Source organism: Ictidomys tridecemlineatus, chromosome 4 (assembly GCF_052094955.1).
Source record: "Ictidomys tridecemlineatus isolate mIctTri1 chromosome 4, mIctTri1.hap1, whole genome shotgun sequence".
In the NCBI taxonomy this organism is placed as follows: Eukaryota; Metazoa; Chordata; class Mammalia; order Rodentia; family Sciuridae; genus Ictidomys; species Ictidomys tridecemlineatus.
In genome coordinates, this window is record NC_135480.1 from 188174626 (window position 1) to 188196506 (window position 21881).

The window sequence follows — 21881 nt, forward strand, 5'->3', positions numbered from 1 at the left end:
GTGTAACTGACCACCCAGGCCACATACCCAGAAGAACAGCAAGGGCACCTCCATTTGAAAAGAATATAATTCCCAGGACAGTCTTTTCTTAATCTCCTTTCTTCAGATCTGCCTGTTAATGCAGGATCTAGCCTCCAATAGAAGCAGAAAACTTAACAGAGCCTTAGAGATTGAAACTCTTTCAAACCATAAGATGAAAAGGTACTAACTTTCTTTTTCCCCTCTTTTTAAAATTTCTTATGGGAACTTCCTTTCCTGTTAATAGAATGGAGGTAAGAAACTATTTTTATACTCATGTTTTGCTTGCTTGTGTTTTTTTTTTAATGTTTATTACTTGATACACCATTAATTGCCTGCTATGGGTTGAGTGTTAAAAATTTTTTGAAAGTTCCTAATTTCTAAGGCTTGTAATACAAGATGATGGCAATGATGAAGATAAGGAGAGCAGAATCAAGAAACTCCAGTCATTGCCCAACAAAATTTGTTTTAAATCTTGTCCAAAGTCATATAGCTTTGATGTATTTGTTTGCCCAAGGAATAAATAGATGCTTAATTACTATGTGGATTCTAAGAGACAGCACTGACTCTTACGAACTTCACAGTGAAGACAAGTATCTGCTCAAGGGATATATAGTGTAAGCGTGACCACAGAGATTTTTGACTGGTGATCTTTTGCATGTGATGTTATTCCTTCACATCCAGCTAAAGTTATGTTTCTCTGCCTGTGGTTCTTGGGACTCCTGATGAGCCAATCCTAGAAACAACTGGTCCTCTTGCTCATTTGAACAGTGGAACAGTTGCTGTGAGCTCCTTTCTAAATTTTTTTCTAAACAATAGGTTTAGGAGATTGAGGGACAAAATGGCCTAATTTACCTCCAAGTCTTAGGTCTAAAATTTAATTACAGTGTGACATTTGAGTTTTACAACTTTCTTCAAAAAAGTAGATGGCTGGGTGGGATGGTATACGCCTGTACTTCCAGTGACTCAAGAGACTGAGGCAGAAGAATCACAAATTCAAAGCCAGCCTCAGCAACGTGGTGAGACCCTGCCTCAAAATTATATCTATCTATCTATCTGTCTATCTATCTAACTATGTATATAGTTAGATAGATATAGATATAGATATATAGACTGGGACATAGCTCAGTGGTAGCGCACCCTAGGTTCAGTGTGCACCCTAAGTTCAGTGTGCAATATTGGGGGGGAAAAAAAGAAAGAGGAAATAGCTAGAACACTGAAAGTGTGACTAGCAGTCAATAGATAAATACTACATAGCTATATAGATAGATAAATATTTTTAGATATATAATATATACTTGGGGTGGGGGAGTCCTATATATCCATATGCTTAAATTACGGAGCTCATCCAAGCATAGCAGTGCTACCCAAAGCCAAGTCCTTAATGATCACAGGAACATCATACATTATGTGGAAAAATACTAATAATTATACACCTTGTATAGGATTTCCCAATGTACAAAGGTTTTCACAAGCTAATGGTCTTCAGGAAGAAAAAACAAAATGTAAACCAAGATCTAGTTTTTATTTAAAATCCATTTCTTTTCCCCTTCTTGTTTGTTTTGCAGTACTGGCGATGGAACCCAGAGGTATTCTACCACTGGGCTACAGCCCCAGCACTTTTTATTTTTTATTTTGAGACAGGGTCTTACTAAGTTGCTCAGGCTGGCCTGGAACTTGCAATTCTCCTATCTCAGCCTCCCCAGTCACTGGGTTTACAGGCATGTGCCACCACATTCGGCTTTTCCTATTTTGGTTCTTTCTTTTGCACTACGTAGCCAATGCCCCCCAAAAGTGAGCATTCAGTTCTATTAAGACACACTGAAGTCGTTTTCCAGCATCAGAAATCCAGAGAGATGGATTGATTATAAGATGATTATTAATACTCCTTACCTCTGAGGCTATTTTCATTAGTATTTTCCTTTAGTATACTTTTTCTTTGTTCCAATTTTTTTTTCCCAAAAAGACATGTTTTGTTGTGTACTTAGAGGGAAAAATAAAGAATGTCATTTGTTTTTAAAAATATTCATGGAAATATAAAAAGTAACAACACTGGGTAGTTAACACATGAAACCATCAGAACCTGGATGGCTAATTAGGAGTTCCCAGACCCTTTGGGAAATATTCAACTTTTATATGATGAGGTCGTTTCCATTAAGTGAGTAGGGTTACACTAATGTTTATTCATCCTCCCTTTATACCAGGATATATGAATATGTGAGACGATTTTATAAACCAGTTTTAGCTATTTCTCGTTATTATCTATTATTAAGTTTATTAAAGCACAGCATGCTTGCTTCTCTGAAACTTTCTTAGCATCACTATGGATTGAGGGCCCTACACAGGTAAGGCATGAATTATTTCTGACCAGAGAAATTCACACAGGTTTGAAAGGGAGTTTTATTTATTTCTTTTGTTCAAAGCCTTTATTTTAAAAATATCCAGCAAATGAAATGATAAGGAAAAAATAATTCTGACTAATTAGTGAAAGGTTGGTCCAAATTAAAGGACTAATTAAACAAATTAAAGGACATACTTTAAAATGATATTTGCTATGCTACCAAATATCATTTTAAAGTATATAGATAGCTGTGTTTCTTAGACATTTGTTGTTTTATCTGAATGTGCTGTCCATTCTAATGATTTTTTTTAAAGACTAGCCAATGCTGATTTGCAAAGCACCAATTTTTCAAATTCAAGTAGGGTAGCTTAACAATTTTGAAGTTTCTCACAAATTTCAATGTGTTTAATTGTCTCACTTTAAATCTTTTATATAAAGGTAATGAAATGCTAAATTCTAAGTGTTGTACAAATCTGAATGACAATACAATGTAAGAGTTTTCTGTCATTGTTAGTAACAGAGATCTAATGGAAAGCATAAGAATATATTGAGACCATCACAGTGCTTACACATAGCAAGTGTTCAATAAATATCTGTCAAATGAATGTGAGTTGTTATAATTATTACAGATACTATCATATTGCATGAAGTAGACAGGTGGATATGTAATAGCACCAGCAGTAATTTCCATTTCCCAATTATCCTTTTCAGCTGTTATAGAAAATAAGTCTTTAGTGTTATTTTTGTGCTACCACTCTAGGATTTATGATTTTTTCCATATATTGCCAATTAACACATAATGATCTAACCTCAGAATAATTACTTGTCTCATTTTACCAAGCAGAGCATTTGGGGCAATTTCCCCCAAGACATGGGATGAGAAACTATCAAAGCTAAAGAAGCTACTTAGCTCCTCAGAAAGCCATATGCCATGGTTTCTTCTCCATGCATGGCTTTTTCTTTAGTGAAATTCTGGTGTGGGTGAGAGAATGTAAATATGCAAGGTGTGTCAGCGATGCAAGTGTTCTACAAAGATTGGCTACTTAACTCTCCTAACACATAAATAAACAATGTTCTTAAAGCTGCAAGCTTTTTGGATCAGAGCAATTATTATGCTCCTTTTTGTTATCCAATGCTATCTTTTGTTAACCATCATGATGAATGTTTTTTCCACTGCATTTCTTTTTTTTTTTTAATTTAGCTGTTTTGTAAGAAGTGGGTGAGCTGACCTCACCCAAAGCAGTAGAATTCTATTTATAAAGTAAATAACAAAAATACCCAAATCTATTCAGTCCTTGACCGTTCCCAAAGCTTTCCATGCCCATGATCACATTTGGCCTTCATAATAGCCCTCTAGATTGGCTAGAGATGATATAATTGCAGCTGGAAATGAAGACAATATTCACATGGAACATTTCAAACAGTTTGCAAGTGCACTGCTCTCCTATTTCTGTGATGCAGATGTGAAATTGAAAAAAAAAAAAAAACAACCAAAACAACAACAACATAGAATGAATGCCAAGAAATAGCATGTGATGGGAATGTTGTTCATTTCTTCCTTCAGTAAACCACAGAAAGATTACAAAGGCTACTGCGCCCAGTACAGAGGGGAGGTGTGCCATGCAGTCCTGGCAAAAGATGCTCTTGTGTTTTTCAACACCTCCTACGCGGACCCCGAGGAAGCCCAGGAGCTACTGGTTCACACAGCCTGGAATGAACTGAAAGCCATGAGCCCACTCTGCCGGCAGGCTGCAGAGGCTCTGCTGTGCAGCCACGTTTTCCCAGAGTGCAGCCCTGGGGGAATGCCTACTCCCACCCCCATTTGCAGGTAAAACTTCACAAATATGTAAATGAGAAACTTCCATGGTTGTGTCTGCAAACAGGAAGTTTTCAAAAGAAGTTGTCATTTGCCATAGAAAAGTCAAAAGCTGGCTTTCAACTAAAAGAGGAGGTGATTCAGGGGATAAAATTCCTACCAAGTGAGTCACTGATGATGATCTATAATACAAAGACACCGAACTTATAGAAAAAATGTCATAAAAGATATAATATTCTATTACTCTTGCAGTGTTCACATTATTGTCCTATTTATAAGTAGTCCTGCTTCCTGCAAAATAAAAAGAGAAATCCTAAACTCACATGGGCTCCAATAGTAAGACTTATCAAAAGATGCTGGCTTTTGAATCAAATAGAACAAATTTCAATTATGATTAGTTCTCATTTTTAGATATAAATGATCTTTGGCTAAACTTCAGTTTCCTCATCTGTACCATAGAGTTGAGGGGAGTAAAGGATGAATTGCATCCATAATATGTATTAGAAACCAGATAGAGTATTATTCTTCCTGGACTTTCTTAAAAAAAAAAAAAAAAAGCATGAAAACTGCCAACATTGCACATTTCTGCTTCTATTTTGGGGTGGAAACTTAACTATTTAAATTAACATAATTTTAGGGCTCAGTCGTTCTTGACAATGTTTGTTGACACTGTCAGAGTAATATAATTTGTTTCTTCACCTAAGAAGATTGTATGGTGATCAGGCATGACATGAAAAATTTCTGGGAATAAGAAAGGGAAAGAGAAGGAAATATAAACTAAAGAGAATGGGGGAAAGAGTGGTGAGAAGAAGCAAAAAAAATTGTTCTTACAGGAAATTAAGAAATATTTTTCAAATGCCCTTGTAGTTATTTGAAAAAAGAAAAAACAAAAACAAATGAGTTTGTTGAATGCCTCTTTTTAAATTTACATTTCTGTTTCTTAAGCTTCTTTCGAGAGTTCTCAAAATTGTATGGTTGGAGTTCTGCTCAATAATGAAGCCCTTTAACTAGAAAGTAGCACACATATAATACATAAGAAGTGTAACTAACAACAGTATGCGACAGTAGATTCTGTCAGCCTTTTCCGTAGTACTGCTTATGTAATCTGTGGTTGTCACTGTCACTGGGATAGTTACCATACTTACGCAGTGACACAGATGAATCAGCTCAACGCTATGGACAGTTGCTGAAGAGAAACAATAATTTGATTAGAAATGTGTTTCCTTTTTTTGTGATAGTCATTGTGGTTTTCTGATTATAAAACATCATTCTATTGCATAAAGATTAGAATATTTATAAAGTCACAAAGAAGAAAATTAAAATCTTCTGTGTGCTTGATACTTTTAGGTCTTTTTAAAAAAAGTTTTTCTACTAGTTTGCTCACTCGTATCTAATAAAATTGTAAGATTATAATTTAACTATTTATTTATGTTTTGCAAATTATTTTTCTCATTGCAAAATGAGCCTCTGATTTTGATTCAGTTGTTTTTTTCTTTTAATTTTTAAATTATGGGCATTTTTATATGTATACAGGTAGAGATCATTGTTCTAAGAATGCCCATGTACCTGTCAACTCAGCTTAAGTCAACTCATACTCAATCTCAGTTCATTCACACTCACCCAGCCCACTGCAGCACCATCCCAGATTACTTATTTTGAAGTATATCATAGATATTTTATAATTTCATCTATAAACATTTTGGTGTGTGTCTTAGAGGAACAACTATTTTGTGTAGGTCATTTCTTGAGGCAAAATTTGCTAATTCATTTTTTTTGGTAGTGAAATCAGTCAACCTTTTACGTGCCCTAATTTATTAGATACCTGTTTTATAAGTTTTTCTTATGATTTTAGTTTGAGAAAAGTAAGAGTCTTAAACTTACTCCATGGAGTGAGTCAGTTGTCCACTGCCACATCATCAGTTTTTCCACCCTTTCTCTTTTGATGTAAAATAATGTATTTATCATAATTCCAATAATCCATGCCTCAGTGCCCTCTTTACCATATCATGCATCCTGGACTGTTCTAGGCTGAAGCCTTCATGCAGTTCATTCATAATGAGTTTCATGCTTTGCATCCATTTGACACAGTCATGCTTTCCCAAGCTTTGCCATTGCATCAGATAAAAATCTCTTCTAAAAATGAACCTTATTTTATGAAAATTCCAGTTTGGCTTACATTACACAGATTCAGACAAACACCAGAAAGTAGAATGTTTTATTTGTATGATACCATTAGCAATGGTTTTTATCTTTTAAAAAAATGTTTACTTGTTATGCAATTATTTTATGTAGGAAATTTTGAAAGGTGTTGACAAAGTCAACAGGTAAATTTCATTTAAAATTCGATTAGAATAACAAAAAGTTTATAAAATTCAATTTGAGAGAAGTGCAGTATTTATTGAGTATTCCCACCCAGAAGCATGCTACATCATTCCTTTTAATAAGATCGTGCTTAGCCTGTTAGTAAAGTTTGGTGATTTCCTTCACATTGCTTTTTCTTATTAAGTTATGGTTAGGTGTGGTTTATGGTTTCAGTTACTGTAACATGAGTACTAATTACAGTATAATTGTACCCCTGGACTAGAATTTCAACAAAACAGTGATACGGTTACCTCCCTCATTCCTTATTGTGATAAAAATGTTATTAATTTCCTTAGAAATTTGAAATTTTACAGTTGAGCTATGTCATTTTCTGGAAGATTTCAATGAAATGTTTTGAATGCCATATTCTTTTATTGAGATATTTAGCTGGTAGAAGTATAGTTTACATACAGCAAACTGAACCTCATTTAAGCATCAAGTTCAGTCTTGACAAAGGTACACAAGTATGTAGCCACTGGTCCAGGAAAGACAGAATGTTTACCCCCATAAAATGCATACACGCTCATTCTAATCAATGATCCCCAAAGGCATCTGCTGTTCTGATTTTTCTGACCATGGATTAGTTTTGCTTGTTCCTGAATTTTACACTCATGTACCATTTCGTATCTGGCTTCTTCTGCTCAGCAAAGTGTCATGTTTTTGATGTTCATCCATGTTGCTGCATGTGGTAGTCGTTTGTTTTTATTGCTGATTTTACTTATTGGGGTGGTGGAGGTGGGAGCAGTTAGGTGAGCAAATAACTAGGGGCAAGCTCTTCCTGGCACTGCCTAAGAACTTTAAAGCAATTAATGTGAACAACTGCAGCATCAAAAGGAAAGTTATGATAGAAATGTCAGGCCACTCAAGATTACCCTCTCATTAATACGAGCCAGACGCCAGCTTTTGGACAAGGAAATATTCAGAGTATATTCACGCAGTTCTTAGTTTGTTCCAATTTTTTGGCATTATATCTTCTAATGATTGAGAGGAATCAAGTCTTGTCAATTATAAATCATGAATCCTTATCCACACACTGGGTATTTTTTCCTCTTTATTTAAGACGTTCTTGTTAGTGTATAATAAAGCTACTATTTTTATTTTATGATATCAACCATTTTACAGAATTCTATTAGATTTTTTGGTTGATAGTCTTGTGGTTTCTCTGCCAGAAATAATATGATCTATAGATAATGATAGACCTCTTTCTTAATTAGAATCTACTTTCTTAACTAAAGTTTAGGAAATTTTACCAGAATTAAAATTGAGGGCTTGGGGATGTGGCTCAAGCGGTAGTGCGCTCACCTGGCATGCGAGGGGTGCTGGGTTCGATCCTCAGCACCACATAAAATAAAATAAAGATTTTGTGTCCACCGAAAACTGAAAAATAAATATTAAAAAATTCTCTCTCTTTAAAAAAATTGAATTTTGTCTCTTTATATGTTAGCACAAAAAATATTTATTGAGAAAACATTCCAACATTTATATCCTAGATTGGTTTATATGTATGAGGCCAGAGATGTTCTTTTTAAGATTTAAAGTAATTGATTTTTTTAAGGAAAAAATTCCTTTCATTGGGATCTGAATTTTACTAGCATAGCAGAGTTAAATATCTCCTAAATCTGTAAGTCAGTTGAGTGTACTATTGTCCCCCTAATTCTAATTGTTATTAGATAAGTATTTTTATTGGAAAATTATTTTTTCAAATTCTCATGTGAAAACATTTATTCACGTCAGAGTGAGAAAATACAAACTAAAATGTTTCACATTTTTGGATTGATTGATACTGGGGATTGAACCCAGGGGTGCTTTACCACTGAGCTATATCCCCAGCCCATTTTATTTTTTTATTTTGAGATAGGGTTTTGCTAAGTTGTTGAGGCTTACCTCAAACTTGCAATCCTCCTGCATCAGCCTCCTAAGTAAGACACTGGGATTTCACATGTGTGCCTCCAGACCTGGCTCATTTTTTACTTTATGGAATTTTTTTCCTCTAATATATAATCAATAGTTATAAAAATTTTACATTTTATAAAGACTATATTTTTAAGGATAAAATTAAAATGTATTATGAAAATATTAGTATCACCTATAATTAAAATATTCAGTCCTTTCTACTCTGATTTTTATCAGTTTGATCCATTAGTTCATTAATGATACATAAAAATTTTACACACTAATAATTTTCCTAAGGATGTTTTCTTGAGATTCTGATTTTCAGATATTCTCATTTTGTGCTTTCTTGCTTGCTTGTTAGATCTTTTGTAAAAGTTCTATTTGTTTTTATTCTTTAGTGGTTCAAAGGTCTTCTGCCCTTTTGCATTGTACTTCTAATTTCTTGTGAGATTTTTAGGAGCCTACCATTGCTCATGATTTTCTAATTTAAAACAGTCATTTCATAATGTGTCCTTTTTCTCGTGAATGACAGGGAATTCCATCTACTCACAAACATTTCTTGATCTCCTATTAGGCTCCAAAAGCTGGTCTAGGCATTTGGGATATATTAACAAACATAATAAATAATTTATACCCAAACTTAGAAAAAATAATGAGGACTAGGGTGACAGAGATCCTGAGTGCAGAAAATAATGCAGAAAAGTTGCCATTTTAAAAACAGGATATTCAGGGTACATCTAATTAAGCTAGAATAATTGTACTGAATCCTCCATGCTTGTTCTTTGCAATTTTGTCTGGAATTGTAAGCCAAATTAATGCTGTTTACTTATATTTTATTGGCATATGCTCAATTTGGGGAACATTATTTTTAGCTTTTACATTTGATTTCATGATCATATATAAGAATATCCTTGGGGAAGATCTCTATCTGTCTAAATACAAGAAGATGTGTTTGTGCAAGCTAGGAGTGAGATTGAGACATAAAAGGTAGCAAGTTAAGCAGCACTCTCCAGGTTTTTTTTTTTTTTCCTTCATTCTCCCTTCTCTTGCAAACATACCCCAAATTCTAAATCTCATTTTTATGCTCACGATCTCCCTTGTTCATCCTACAGACAATTCATTCATCCATACTGGCAAGTTGGGCAAGCAGGAGAATAGGCGTGAGTGTTAAAAAGACATTATTGGGCAACTGAATATATGTATACACACACACACACACACACACACACACACACAACTCCATCCTCTCAGGTATTGAAAGAAGGACGCGTGCTATGTTCCTTAATTATCTTTCATTTCCTCTTATTAATCCCAAATATCTTAATTTGGCATTAACCAAATTTCTCTTATATAGCTTTGTCATATTACCCTTAAGCTAATATTAATCCCCCAAATCCAAATATTCCAACTAATATCTCTTCAGTTTTTTCACTCATTTCCTGGATTATAGATGAACATAACAGCTTTATATTCAAATAGACATTACTCTGGTTTTCTCAGATGGAAGCACACGCAGCCAGGGGACAGGACAATGCTTCTCGGGAAGAGGGCTGGGTCAGGAACCACATTCCCTCCTATAAACTCCATGGAGGTGGTGCAGCTCTGTCTTAGAGAACAAAACATGCAGATGTGCAGATGGTGTGCCTCAAACCCTGCCCAGTGACACTGAGAATATAGAAAGATTTCCCAGGCTAGAAACTGATTGAAAATGATCCATGGCTTTTAGTATGCAATGATGTTTTAAACTCTGTGTAGCTTGTTTTTGTACCTTTATGGTTATTTTAATATGAAGTTGAGAGAAGACATATTGGGGATTCCTAATCTCACAATGCCTGTTAAATTGAACAGCTCCTTTCCCCAGTAGCATTAATTACCCTGAGAAAACAAAACAAGATAGTATTTAATCTCACAGCATAATATACCATATCTCATGTGGCCTCACATTATTTAAAGTAAAAGAGTCCTTTCAAAAATGCTTTTGCAAACACAGGCGATGAATTATGATGATGTTTTGAAAATACAGAATAAGCTCCACCACAGATTTGGCTTTAACATGCCATGATTCATCAAGTTTTGTTCTCCATACAATATTTTAGAGAGTACTGCTTGGCAGTAAAGGAGCTCTTCTGTGCAAAAGAATGGCTGATGATGGAAGAAAAGACCCACAGAGGACTCTACAGATCCGGGATGCATCTGCTCTCCGTGCCAGACTGCAGCAAGCTTCCCAGCATGCACTGGGATCCCAAGGCCTGTACCAGACTGCCATATTTAGGTAACAGAGTCTCCCCCACCCCAAGACTATGGAAGTTAAAATAAATGTACTGTTTTGAATAAACTAAGGTGTGAACTGAAAGCTCCTAATATTTCTAGGCTTTCTAGGCATTTCTAATTGTTTTTTTGAGTTTTGCCTTCCTTACATACCTAATATGTAGAATCCTAATGCTATCCTAATTGCCCAGGTTAGCATAATTTCATTCCATTTGTTTTAAAACAAATTAAAGGTCACTGCTGCTTGAGATCTTTATTTTATAGAGCAGCCTATGAGAACTTATAACGTTTTTCTGGAATGTGCAGAAAAAATGGCTAAGAAACATATTTTGTCAAAAGAGTGGAATAAAGGAAAAAAGTCTTCTTTCTTAGCCAATGAAGCAGATTTTTAGGCATGCAAAAATAAGCCACATGTTTGAAAATGCTGATCTCACGAAACAAAACTGAATTGCTGCATGTTGCTTTAATGAACTTCGTTTGTAAGGAACTATGTTGTTATCCCTAACAGCTGGTTTAATTTTCAAAGATGTAATTTTCACATTTGAATGCAAATAATGTTTTCCAGTTATATATTAAAAAACTGAAAGTGAACTTGCATTTCTTAGCACTCTCTCACAGAATACATGAGATATCTGGATGCTCACTTAAAACAAATTTTTATCCTTTCCCTTCAGATTTTAAAAAAGAAAACCTAACAAGTAAGTAATTTTATTTGTGCCCTTGAAACCTTATTTGTATGTAATTGGATTCATGCATGCGGATTTACACTCCTTCTTCATGATTTTTAGAACAGAATGTAAAGCACCCTCAAAGACTTTGCACCCTCAAAGACTTTGCACCCTATTAACCCAGGATACAACATGAGAAGATCTTAGTTTATAGCTTCTAATTAGACTATGGAAGTCATCATATTTAGTGAAGGACACAAATGACAGACATCTACCCCTTCAAGGTCTTTAGCTTGTTTTATGCCTTATATATCTATAAGATAAACCAAGTTTAAAATGTCATCTTCTGATTTTACATTCATTATTTTTTATCTATTTCTTTGAGCTGATTTGTAACTGACAAGTCCTTCTTTTGGAAGATGAGCATTTTGTATTTTTTTTTGCCAAAAGTTTATTATTTGTGTGAGAATTCCATGTTCATTATAGAAAAATTTCTGTATAGACACAAGAAAAAAATTGTAGAGAAAATACCTAGGATTCACTTTTACCCCAATTTTTTTCTTGATTCTAAAATTAGTTATACTAATCAGATGGAGACTATCTTAAATATGTACTGGAATCTCATGTTCTTCTCATTTTACCTGTAGAATCAGGTGAGTTTCTGCTGATCTTAGTAAGGGATGCTCAGTGTGATCCTCCATCCCATGTACACACTGAGCACCCAGAGAGGTTTAAAAAGTGCTATTGCCTGGGTCTCATACTTATTTTGATGAAATTGATCTGAGATACAATTTGTAGAATTTTTAAGTGTTTTTTTTTGTAGTTAACACTTAACATTATAGGTATTTATGAGGCACTGTGTGATGTTTCAATATGTGGATCCATTATGTGATGTTTGAATCATAGTAAGCATATCTGTCTCCTTAAACATTTGTCATCTGTTTGTGGTGAAAAAATTCAAAATCCTTTTTCTGAGTTTTTATGAAAAATATAGTAGTATACTACATATATACCATCATTATCTGTTATCCTCCTATGCAACAAGAATAAAGATAAGTGCTTTTGAAGATAGCTAATTGCCCTCATAATGTTTATAAAGGTAAATTGAATGGTTCTTAAAAGGGTTGTCACAAAATCCCTTGTAAAGGACCCAGGAAGGCTGTTGGGAAAGGGTGCCCTTGAAACTAACTTCTTTTGAATGATGCTTTGACCTACTGGAAAGCAGAAATCCTCAGAATGAAACTAGAAGGTTTTCACATTAATTACCTTTCTTGGTTGGACTGCTCAAAAGCTGAGATTACACTCTCTTCCATGGTGCACAGTTCAGGTCTGATGCCTCCTGCTCTTGGCTGAGTGCCAGGGCTTGAGGTTTACCAGCTTACTTAAAGCACTAAGTCTTTGTGTAGTAAAAGAAAAAAATACTACTGCTCCCAAATGAATCACTGTTATTAAACAAGAGCAGTTTGGAAAATGCTTGAAAACCTAAGATTCTGGAAGCCAGTCAATTGTTATTCCTGGACCGGAGGAAGGAAAATTAAACATTTCAATTCTTTGTCAAAAAACCAGCCCAAGCTCACATTGGTTGGACCCTTCGTTGATAACTGTGTTCTTTGTTATCCTTTGTTTGTTCATGTGCTCATTCGTTCACATATTTATTTAGGGTTTACTCTACGAAAGGTGCTAACCTTTAATCCTAAAGGTAACATCACACACACACACACACACACACACACACACACACACAAATCTATGTTTCTGCCTTTTATACTGATTATGAATAAATTTTGAGCAGCACAAACTAGCTACGAGACTAATTTCCTAGTCTTTATAAAACATAGTTTTACAAAATCTTTGATACATGTAAGAAAATGAGCTTCAAATATCATAAACTGATTATTTCATCAGAACATGTGGTATGAAAAGTCTGTTCTACCTGAGTTACATGAAATTATTCTAAAGAAATTGACTTTTGTACGAAAAGTCTGTTCTACCTGAGTTACATGAAATTATTCTAAAGAAATTGACTTCAGCTCTTCTGGCAGGTTGGTTACTATGCAGAGAAGGTGTTCTTATTAGGAAACGGTGATGCATATTCTAGGGAGAATGCAAAGCCCTCAAATAGTTTTTGAAATTTCTTGATTTCTGAGCCAACTCCAAAGGCTCTTACCAGTTCACCTGATGGAAGAATTTTTAAAATCATTTGTTAATCTTTGCAATATTTCTTCTTGCTTAAACTCGGGAACTGAAATTATAGTCATTTCTATTTTTTATCATTTCTTTTGTTGATGTGAAATATGTTTAGGAGCATGTAAAGCTTTTGTGCTATTTCCATTTCTTTGTCTGCTGAGCACACGATTCTTCTCTTCTGGGGTATTTCACATATTTTACTATAGGAACATTCAGCAGTGTGTCTGTCTTCTCCTGTTTCAATGTTTCTGTGGGACAAAAAGTGTAACCTGGCTAATTCCTGTAATGATTTTCTTTTCAATTCTTTCTTCCCATCTTTACTGTCTCCATACATACACATGGAGAATGAATAACTAGGTGCCCAAATCTTGGCAAAATGGTTAGTGTATTATATATATTCTCTCTCACACTACTCCCAACAGCCCTATGAAGTTAGGCCCTGTGAATGCCCTCTATTTTACATACTAGTCAATCTAACAAAGCAAGAGTAAACAACTTGTCAGAGTCGACCAACCTTGTATGCGGTTGAGCCAGGATTAGAACCCAGATCTGATTCTTGCTCTATATTCAAAACCTAGTTCCTTAATCTTTAAACCTAATATTTCTCTGTACTCATTGTTTTTTATTTCCAAGACCTCATTTATAATAAAACTTACCAGATTATAGGATTCATACTTGAATACACCCTAATACACAAAAAATTCTGTAGTTCACAATTTTAAGTCATTCAGAAAATTTAACAATTTGACCTTTGGCCAACATTTAGATAGATATATGCATTATGTTTACAATTCATTTTTCCATAATGATCAGCTACTATGTGTCCACAAATGAAACTGTAAACTTTGTGCATGTACATGTGTGTGTGTGTGTGTGTTGTATGTAATTCATGAGCTGCTTAGTTATCTGAAATGTTAATTGGATAAATTTTGTCATGATATTAAGTTCACAGAAACTTTGAGTTAGAAGTGACTTTAACCATTATTTAATTTAAATTCTGGGCCCCTATAACTTCCAACAACTTACCTTTGTTCTCCTTTGATCCATCTTCTATAGGACAGCCATTATAACTATTTGGGGATAGGTATCCTATCTCCTTGTAGTGTTCTCTCTTCACTTTATATACATTCAATTTTCAACTTTTTCTTTTGCAACCTGACTTCTAAAACACACACCTCCATGTTTACCCTTTGCTGGGTAAACAAGAGATTGAGAGATGTTTAGAATTGAATAGCAAACACAGAATATGATCTGATAAAAATTACAACACAACCGTTATTTTCTATGATGAAGGCCCTCTTCTTCCATTAGTACAGAATACACTAATGTTGTCTGTTGAATAATTGCATGAACTTTATAGACCCTCTATACACACACGGGTTTATTGGTTTAGTTGACTTGATTTCTGACTTAAAATTTCCAGTATACCAATCTAATGCATAATTCATTTCATCAGATAATTTGCATTTATAATTAATTTTGCTTTAAATATTTGGCTGCTGTGTTCTATGAGGCATAGCAATTCATGACTCTCTCTCATATTAAGCCTTTTATCAATATAAAATGTCACTCTTGTATTATTTGAGTGCTTTTAACTTTAAATATCTGGCATTTGTGTTGGTAATCTTTCTCTTTTTACATGTACCTAGAATCTCTATCTCTTAATGTTCTTTTCTTATAAACAACATATACCTGGGTTTACTTCAATCTGAAGTCATTTTCTTTTAATAGAAGAATTTAGTCCATTCGTATTCTGTATAACAAGTAATGTAGTTAATTTTATCCTTACTGTATTTAGCATTTCTGTGAATTTTGCTTTTTTCTCATTTCTTCCTTTTCCTTATTTACTTATTGTTGGTTATTTCCCACCACCCCCACTAGTCAGTGAATGCCAGACCTCAGCTCTTTCTATGCATTTCCATGTTCTGTTTATTTCTCATTTCTGTCCCCCCATGGGACTTTAGAATCTCCAATAAGACACTTAGAATATTTTTTCTGTTTTTCTTTCCTTCCTCCAGTGCTATTAGGTTTCATCTTGCAGAGTAGCTCTCTCTGTTGATTCTTGTTTAGACAATGAGAAAAAATTCCCAGTTACTTCAGCATGATCCATTTGGATTGACATATATTGTTTTATCACCACTCTTTATTCTTCATCTTAAAGTCTCAATTTTTGAGTCAATTATTATTTAGTTAGAGTGCCCTCAAGTATTTCCTCAGAATAGATCTTCTGTGAGTGCCTGAGACCTTGTATATCATGCAATAGTTTTCTTTTACCTGGAGAAATCAAGGTTAGTAGCTACATGTGGTAATCCTCAGTGCTATGTCTTTTTTTCTTAGTAGTATATAAATGTGATTTCATTCTTTTCAGCTTCTGGTTTTGGAAATGAATCTGTTTTTTTTTTTTCAGTGTGACTAAGTTCTGGTTCAATTGAGTCTGGTTATTTTTTCCTATGTGTTCTTTCCACCTAAGATAGAAATTTTTAGATTTTTTTCTTTAACCATGGTATCTGCATCCTACATGATGGTGTGCTGCTCTTTCCAATTTCACACTTAGCATTTCATATTAGTGGATTGAAAGCAGCCTTAATGGGAATATTTGTATCATGGAAGTCTCAGTAGCAGCTGAAGGGTCTTTATAGTGCAAAAAGATGAGCATGCTACTCCCATGCTTGAAACACTCCAATGAGTTTTTCCATTTGCTTCAAGGCACACTCAAATGATTTGGATTGGCATGCAAGACTTTTTATGATCTAAACCTGATATCTGCAGCCTTACCTGTAGATACTAGATACTCCCCAGCTTCAATAATGAAACTATATTTGCATTTTTAGGAAAGCTTTGCAACAGCTTTGTTCAAATACTGACACATGCTTTTTTTTTTTCTTTTCTTTTTAGAATACCATTCTCCAACCCTGACTCCACTCCACTCTCCTCACCCACCTCACCCCCATGTATAAATTTGTTTTAGTTTGTTCAGGATGCTATAAAACACACCCTATAGTGGGTGGCTTATAAACAACAAATTTATTTCTCACTGGAGATCCAAAATCAAGGCACCAGCAGATTTGGTGTCAGATGAAAGCCATGGAAGGAGCTGTCACAGACATGGCTGTAGACACAGCTCTCCTCATGGACAGAGCTGCCTTCCCATTGCAACCTCACATGGCAGAAGGGGCAAGGGAGGTCTCTCAACCCCCTCTTTCATAAAGGCATTAATCCCTTTCACAAGGTTTCTCATTTCTTGCAACTTAAAGCTCATGTAGGAGTCACAAACACACAATAGCAACTTTTTCAACTGACATGACTATATAAAACCTATCCGGTATGCCTAAACCTGAATTGGTACTGTCTCTATATGCTTACAAGCTTCCTGTCCTTACTTCTCTTGTAACAACTCTTACATTTTATTATAATTAACTGTTTTCTAGTTTCTTTCCCATGACTAGGCTTGTCATGATCACCACAGCATTCTTGATGCCTAACAATCAATATTGATTTAATGAATGTATTTATGTATGGATGGATGACTGAATAACTCCCCCTCATGTTCACAGGAAAAGGATAAAGAGATAAAATTGATCAGAAAAAAAAGAAAGGTAAAATGGAGACAGAATGGAAATACAAATCAATAATTTAGATCCAAAGAGATAATTGATGTAGCTCTAGGGAAGATCAGAGCAAATAGATCTGAAGCAATAATCAAGGAATAAACAAATAGAACTATTCTGAAAAGAAGGTACATTTAAATCCTTACAGCAAGATTATTGTTCAAACCATTTAACTTCTTGCATTTAAAATTAAATCTTAATGAGTCTTCATGGATTTTTCTTTAAACATGCCATTAAATTCTATTTTCTGATATTTTTTAGAAAAAAAAATGTCCTTATACTTAACTAGTGACTTTACTGATTTTACAGATTTCATTATGCTGCCTCACGTGTTTGATATGATACAAACTGTAAAATCCAGGTACAAAAATAGCCATTTCTCCCTGTCTTTTAATAACTGCTTCTACTTTACTCTTGGCATGAAGCAGAGCTCACTCACTTGGGGAACTTCCCTACTTGGATGAAGAAGCCTAGGGAGGCTTTAGTCTGAAGAGCACTGGCCCGGCTTTCAAGCCAGTCCCAGTGGACCCAGGACGTCTGGGTCCACCCCTGCTGTGGTGTTGAAGAGGAGTGCTGTCATCCCTCCCATACAGATGTTTTAGTGCTCTGCTGATATTTCTCTAGCCCCAGGTGCCTGCTTGAGTCACAGCAGGGACCAAGTTGGACCTCCATGGGCTTCAAAGCCACTTGCTTAGCTATTGGTGGTCAGGGCACAATCCCTGTGTCCACTCCTGAAACTAAGCACCCCTTGTAACCTCTGCTGTTATAAGTGTCCTATTTCAAATGGCATGAAGGCTTTCCTTTGCTTAGCTAGTAGTGGGCAGGGCGTAACCATCGTGTCCATTCCAGACTAAGAAGTCAGATACAGGAGCGTCTGGTAACCGCCACTTCTACAAATGTCCTTTATCAAATGGCTTTAGGCCTCTGCTGGGATAAATTTTTCTTTTGACTTTCTAATGTGATATTACTACATTCCCTTATATCATTTCATTGTTCTTTAACAATATTGCAGTCAATTGCTAATATTTCATTTAGGATCCTCTAAGTCTGTTGTATGATCTACATACGCATTTTTCCTTGTGATAACATTGCCAGGTTGTGATATTAGTATCGCAACTTCCTGGAAGAATCCAAAAGATTTTTCTCTTACTGGAACGTATCATAAAATATGGAAGTTTTCTCTGTTTCAAGACTAAATTATATTCATAATTCTACAGTGACTTTTAAAACTGATTTCTGGATTATGGTTATATTCACCTTTGCTTATTCTTCAAATTTGGTAACTAACATATACCTAACATTTTCCTTAAGATTTTTTTAAAAAGTAATTGCACAATTATGTATTATTGCATTTTTATTGATCTTTGAATCTGTTGTCATAACTCCTTTATCTTTCCTAATTTTGTTTGTGCCTTATTCTTTTTTTAAAATTAAAATTCCTCGGATTAGTTTTTTATTAAACTATTACTCTATTTTCAACTCTATCATTTTTGTTTCCTTCTAACTTATTAATTTCTGCTTGCATCTGGCTATTATTTTATCTCTTATTTTCTTTGTTTTCTGTAGTTATTGTTTCTTGTCCCCAGTCTTGAACTAAATGTAGCATTTATTCTCTTTCTTACTTTATATCTAATGTAAGAAGATAACACTCTGAGTTTATCAGTAAGTATAGCTTTGGTCAAGTCTCATACCCTCAAAGTTTTTTTCTGAAGCTGGGGTGTGACTCAGTGGTAGAGCATTTGCCTAGCATGTGTGAGGCCCTGAGCTGAATCTCCAGCACAGAAAAAAAAAAAAAATCTAACCTATAACTCTGGCTACTCTTACCTTTTTTAATCTAAAAAGTTATAGGATTTAAAATCCTATTAGATTTTACTTAATCTATATTAACTGCATTTGGTCAGGAGTATATCTGCATAATTTTGGCTTTTGAAATTTGAAACGCCTTTATAGCCTTGCTTAAGATTATGTGTCTCAGTATTCCATGAACACTGAAAGGTTTATTCTCTCTTTTAGGGTACAAAGTTCATTCCTAGCTATTAAAACATTCTTGTTAGTTATGTTGTTAAAGTATTCTGTGTCTGTGTTCTTGTCTTAATCTATAAAGAGGAGTCAAAATATAATTAACCAAGTTGTTTTAGTACATATGCAACAGCCTTTGCACACTACAGAATGGCACAAGTATGGCATCTTTTGGTCTTCAGCAGTAATGGGTATATTAATTGTTGTTAAATTGCAATGGCCTTTAACATTGGAGTTTGGCAGGAATTCAAGTTTTAGAAGAACTAACTTCTGCTCATTTGTATATTAATGTTTTCATTTTTTTAGTCTCCTTTCATTATTTCTATTGTCTGTAAACTGATAGTACATGTGTATAAAAGCTCACTCTAGACAATTGACTACAGTATAATTGTAAGAAAACATTGTATTTAACCATTTTCACAACTGTTGTCAATCATAGACAATACAACACAGTACAAAGAGCACTAACCCAGAATCCACATTTCTCTTGGGAGAAAAAAAAATTCCCTTTTGAGTTTCATCTTTAAAGTCATATGATTCTATGTGCACAATTGGATTTTATAGATCTGTAACCAGGGAGAATCCAATACATAAGCACATTCTGAACATTAAATTTAATTTACTGGTTTCTTCATTATAAAAACTGCTTTTTAAAGGTTTGAGAATGAATGAAAAGAATTACCGTTTACTTCCAGCATTCCCACCAATGACGTCTTCAAAGCCGAGTGTGGACATTCCCAATTTGCCTTCTTCCTCATCTTCTTCCTTCTCTGTCTCACCTACGTACTCCATGACTGTAATAATCTCCATCATGTCCAGTTTTGCAGTATTTGTGCTTCTTACAATAACTACTCTTTATTGCTGCCGAAGAAGAAAAGAATGGAAAAATAAGAAAAGGTGAGATCCTAGTTGAAGCTAATCACACAGAATAATATTTTAAAACCTACATATTTAATATTGGAATTGGGGATAGAAAGAGGAATATACACAATACCTCCAGCCTCTAAGAGAACCCATAGCCCTGCTTTGAAATTAAGCCTGTCTTATTATGATTTTTGAAAATGTTGATAATTTCTAGGTGCAGTGGCACAAATCCTAACAACTTGGGAGGTTGAGTCTGGAGGACAGCAAGTTTGAGGTCAGCCTCAGCAATTAGCAAGGCCCTAAGCAACTTAGCGAGACCCCATCTCAAAATTTTTAAAATATATAAATAAAAAGGATTAGGGATGTGGCTCAGTGGTTAAGCATCTTTGGGTTCAATCCCTGGTACCAAAATAAACAAACAAATGTCAGTGACTTTTTTTTGCCTACAATCACATGTCCTAAAGTTACTTCACAACAGATAGAACTTAATACTCTGGAAGAAAATGGATATTTCTGATCCCCATATCCTCTCCCCATCCCATTGCCCCTGCCAATTTGGATAGTGACAAAATTCTTGAGAAAAATGTGCCTTTTGACTCTAGACAAAACAAAATATTTTATTGCTTTCAAACTGAAGATCCTGGGGCTGCCTTAGTACAATTGGTTTTTTTTTTTTTTTCAAATGCCACAACTTTCAGGATGATCTAAGTTGGAGTGCAAAGGTTTTACCTGCCCTTGAACTCAGTCTTTGTCTTGCCTGTTCTACCTACAGAGAAGCAGCAGCAGTGACCCTCACCACACTACCTTCTGAGCTCCTCCTAGACAGGCTGCATCCTAACCCCATGTACCAGAGGATGCCACTCCTTCTGAATCCCAAATTGCTCAGCCTGGAGTATCCAAGGAATAACATTGAATATGTGAGAGATATCGGAGAGGGAGCATTTGGAAGGGTCTTTCAAGCAAGGTAAAGTTACCCATGGGAAAAAAAATCCATTAAAATATGTCATGTCTGAAAGTTACCTGACCATTAGCCTGAAGTGTGTGTGTGTGTGTGTGTGTGTGTACATATATTTTTTTAAATAGTTGTTAATTCTTCACGCCATTAACTTTATTCATATTACATGCTATACTTTAAATCTTGATAGTTTCCCCTTTTTGTCTTGAAAATAGGCATGAATGTGAAAACAAAATATTTTATTGCATTTCAAAGAAGTACCTTATAGGAAATATAAAAGTCTCTTGTTCCAATCCCAAGAAATTACTAATAGTTCAATCTCATTTTCTTTCTAGAAAAAAAATATTGTCTTACATTTTGAACCAAAATTTCTTCCATTGCTTTTAGGAAAGTATTCTCAAATTTAATTCTCTTCAATTTCCTATTGTTATTTTCTCCATATGATGTTTACTTTGAATTAGCATTTCAATTTAAGAATTCAGAGTTTAACACACATAGATGTCAATGGAGTCACAAAACAGAAAGGGAAAAAAAATCCCACAAAAATGGAGAAAACCATGAGCTTATAAAGGAGTATTATTAGGGCCAGCATTAGCCCATTTATTGCTTTTGTGTGAAATGGAATAAAACACTGTCTCTACACAGAAAGACCAGCCTCAGCAACTTAGCAAAATCCTGTCTCAAAATTTAAAATATAAATAAGTAAAAAGGGCTGGGGTGTGGCTGGGGTTGTGGCTCAGTGGTAGGGTGCTTGCCTATCATGTGTGAGGCACTGAGTTTGATTCTCAGCACCACATATAAATAAATAAAGGTCCATCAACAACTAATAAAATATTTTTTTTTAAAAAAAAGGGCTGGGGATGTGGTTCATGGTTAAGCGACC

At 34.7% G+C, this 21881-nt stretch overlaps 1 protein-coding gene across 1 annotated transcript in view; it reads left to right on the forward strand.

Moving 5' to 3' along the window:
* Musk (muscle associated receptor tyrosine kinase) overlaps positions 1 to 21881 on the forward strand; it is a 100351-nt gene that overhangs the window by 71883 nt on the left and 6587 nt on the right. Inside the window, exons 9-13 of the mRNA XM_078047941.1 lie at positions 266 to 272; positions 3924 to 4187; positions 10526 to 10701; positions 19875 to 20076; positions 20816 to 21007. Coding sequence (XP_077904067.1) covers positions 266 to 272; positions 3924 to 4187; positions 10526 to 10701; positions 19875 to 20076; positions 20816 to 21007 — 841 coding nt within the window. The remainder of the gene's footprint in view (positions 1 to 265; positions 273 to 3923; positions 4188 to 10525; positions 10702 to 19874; positions 20077 to 20815; positions 21008 to 21881) is intronic.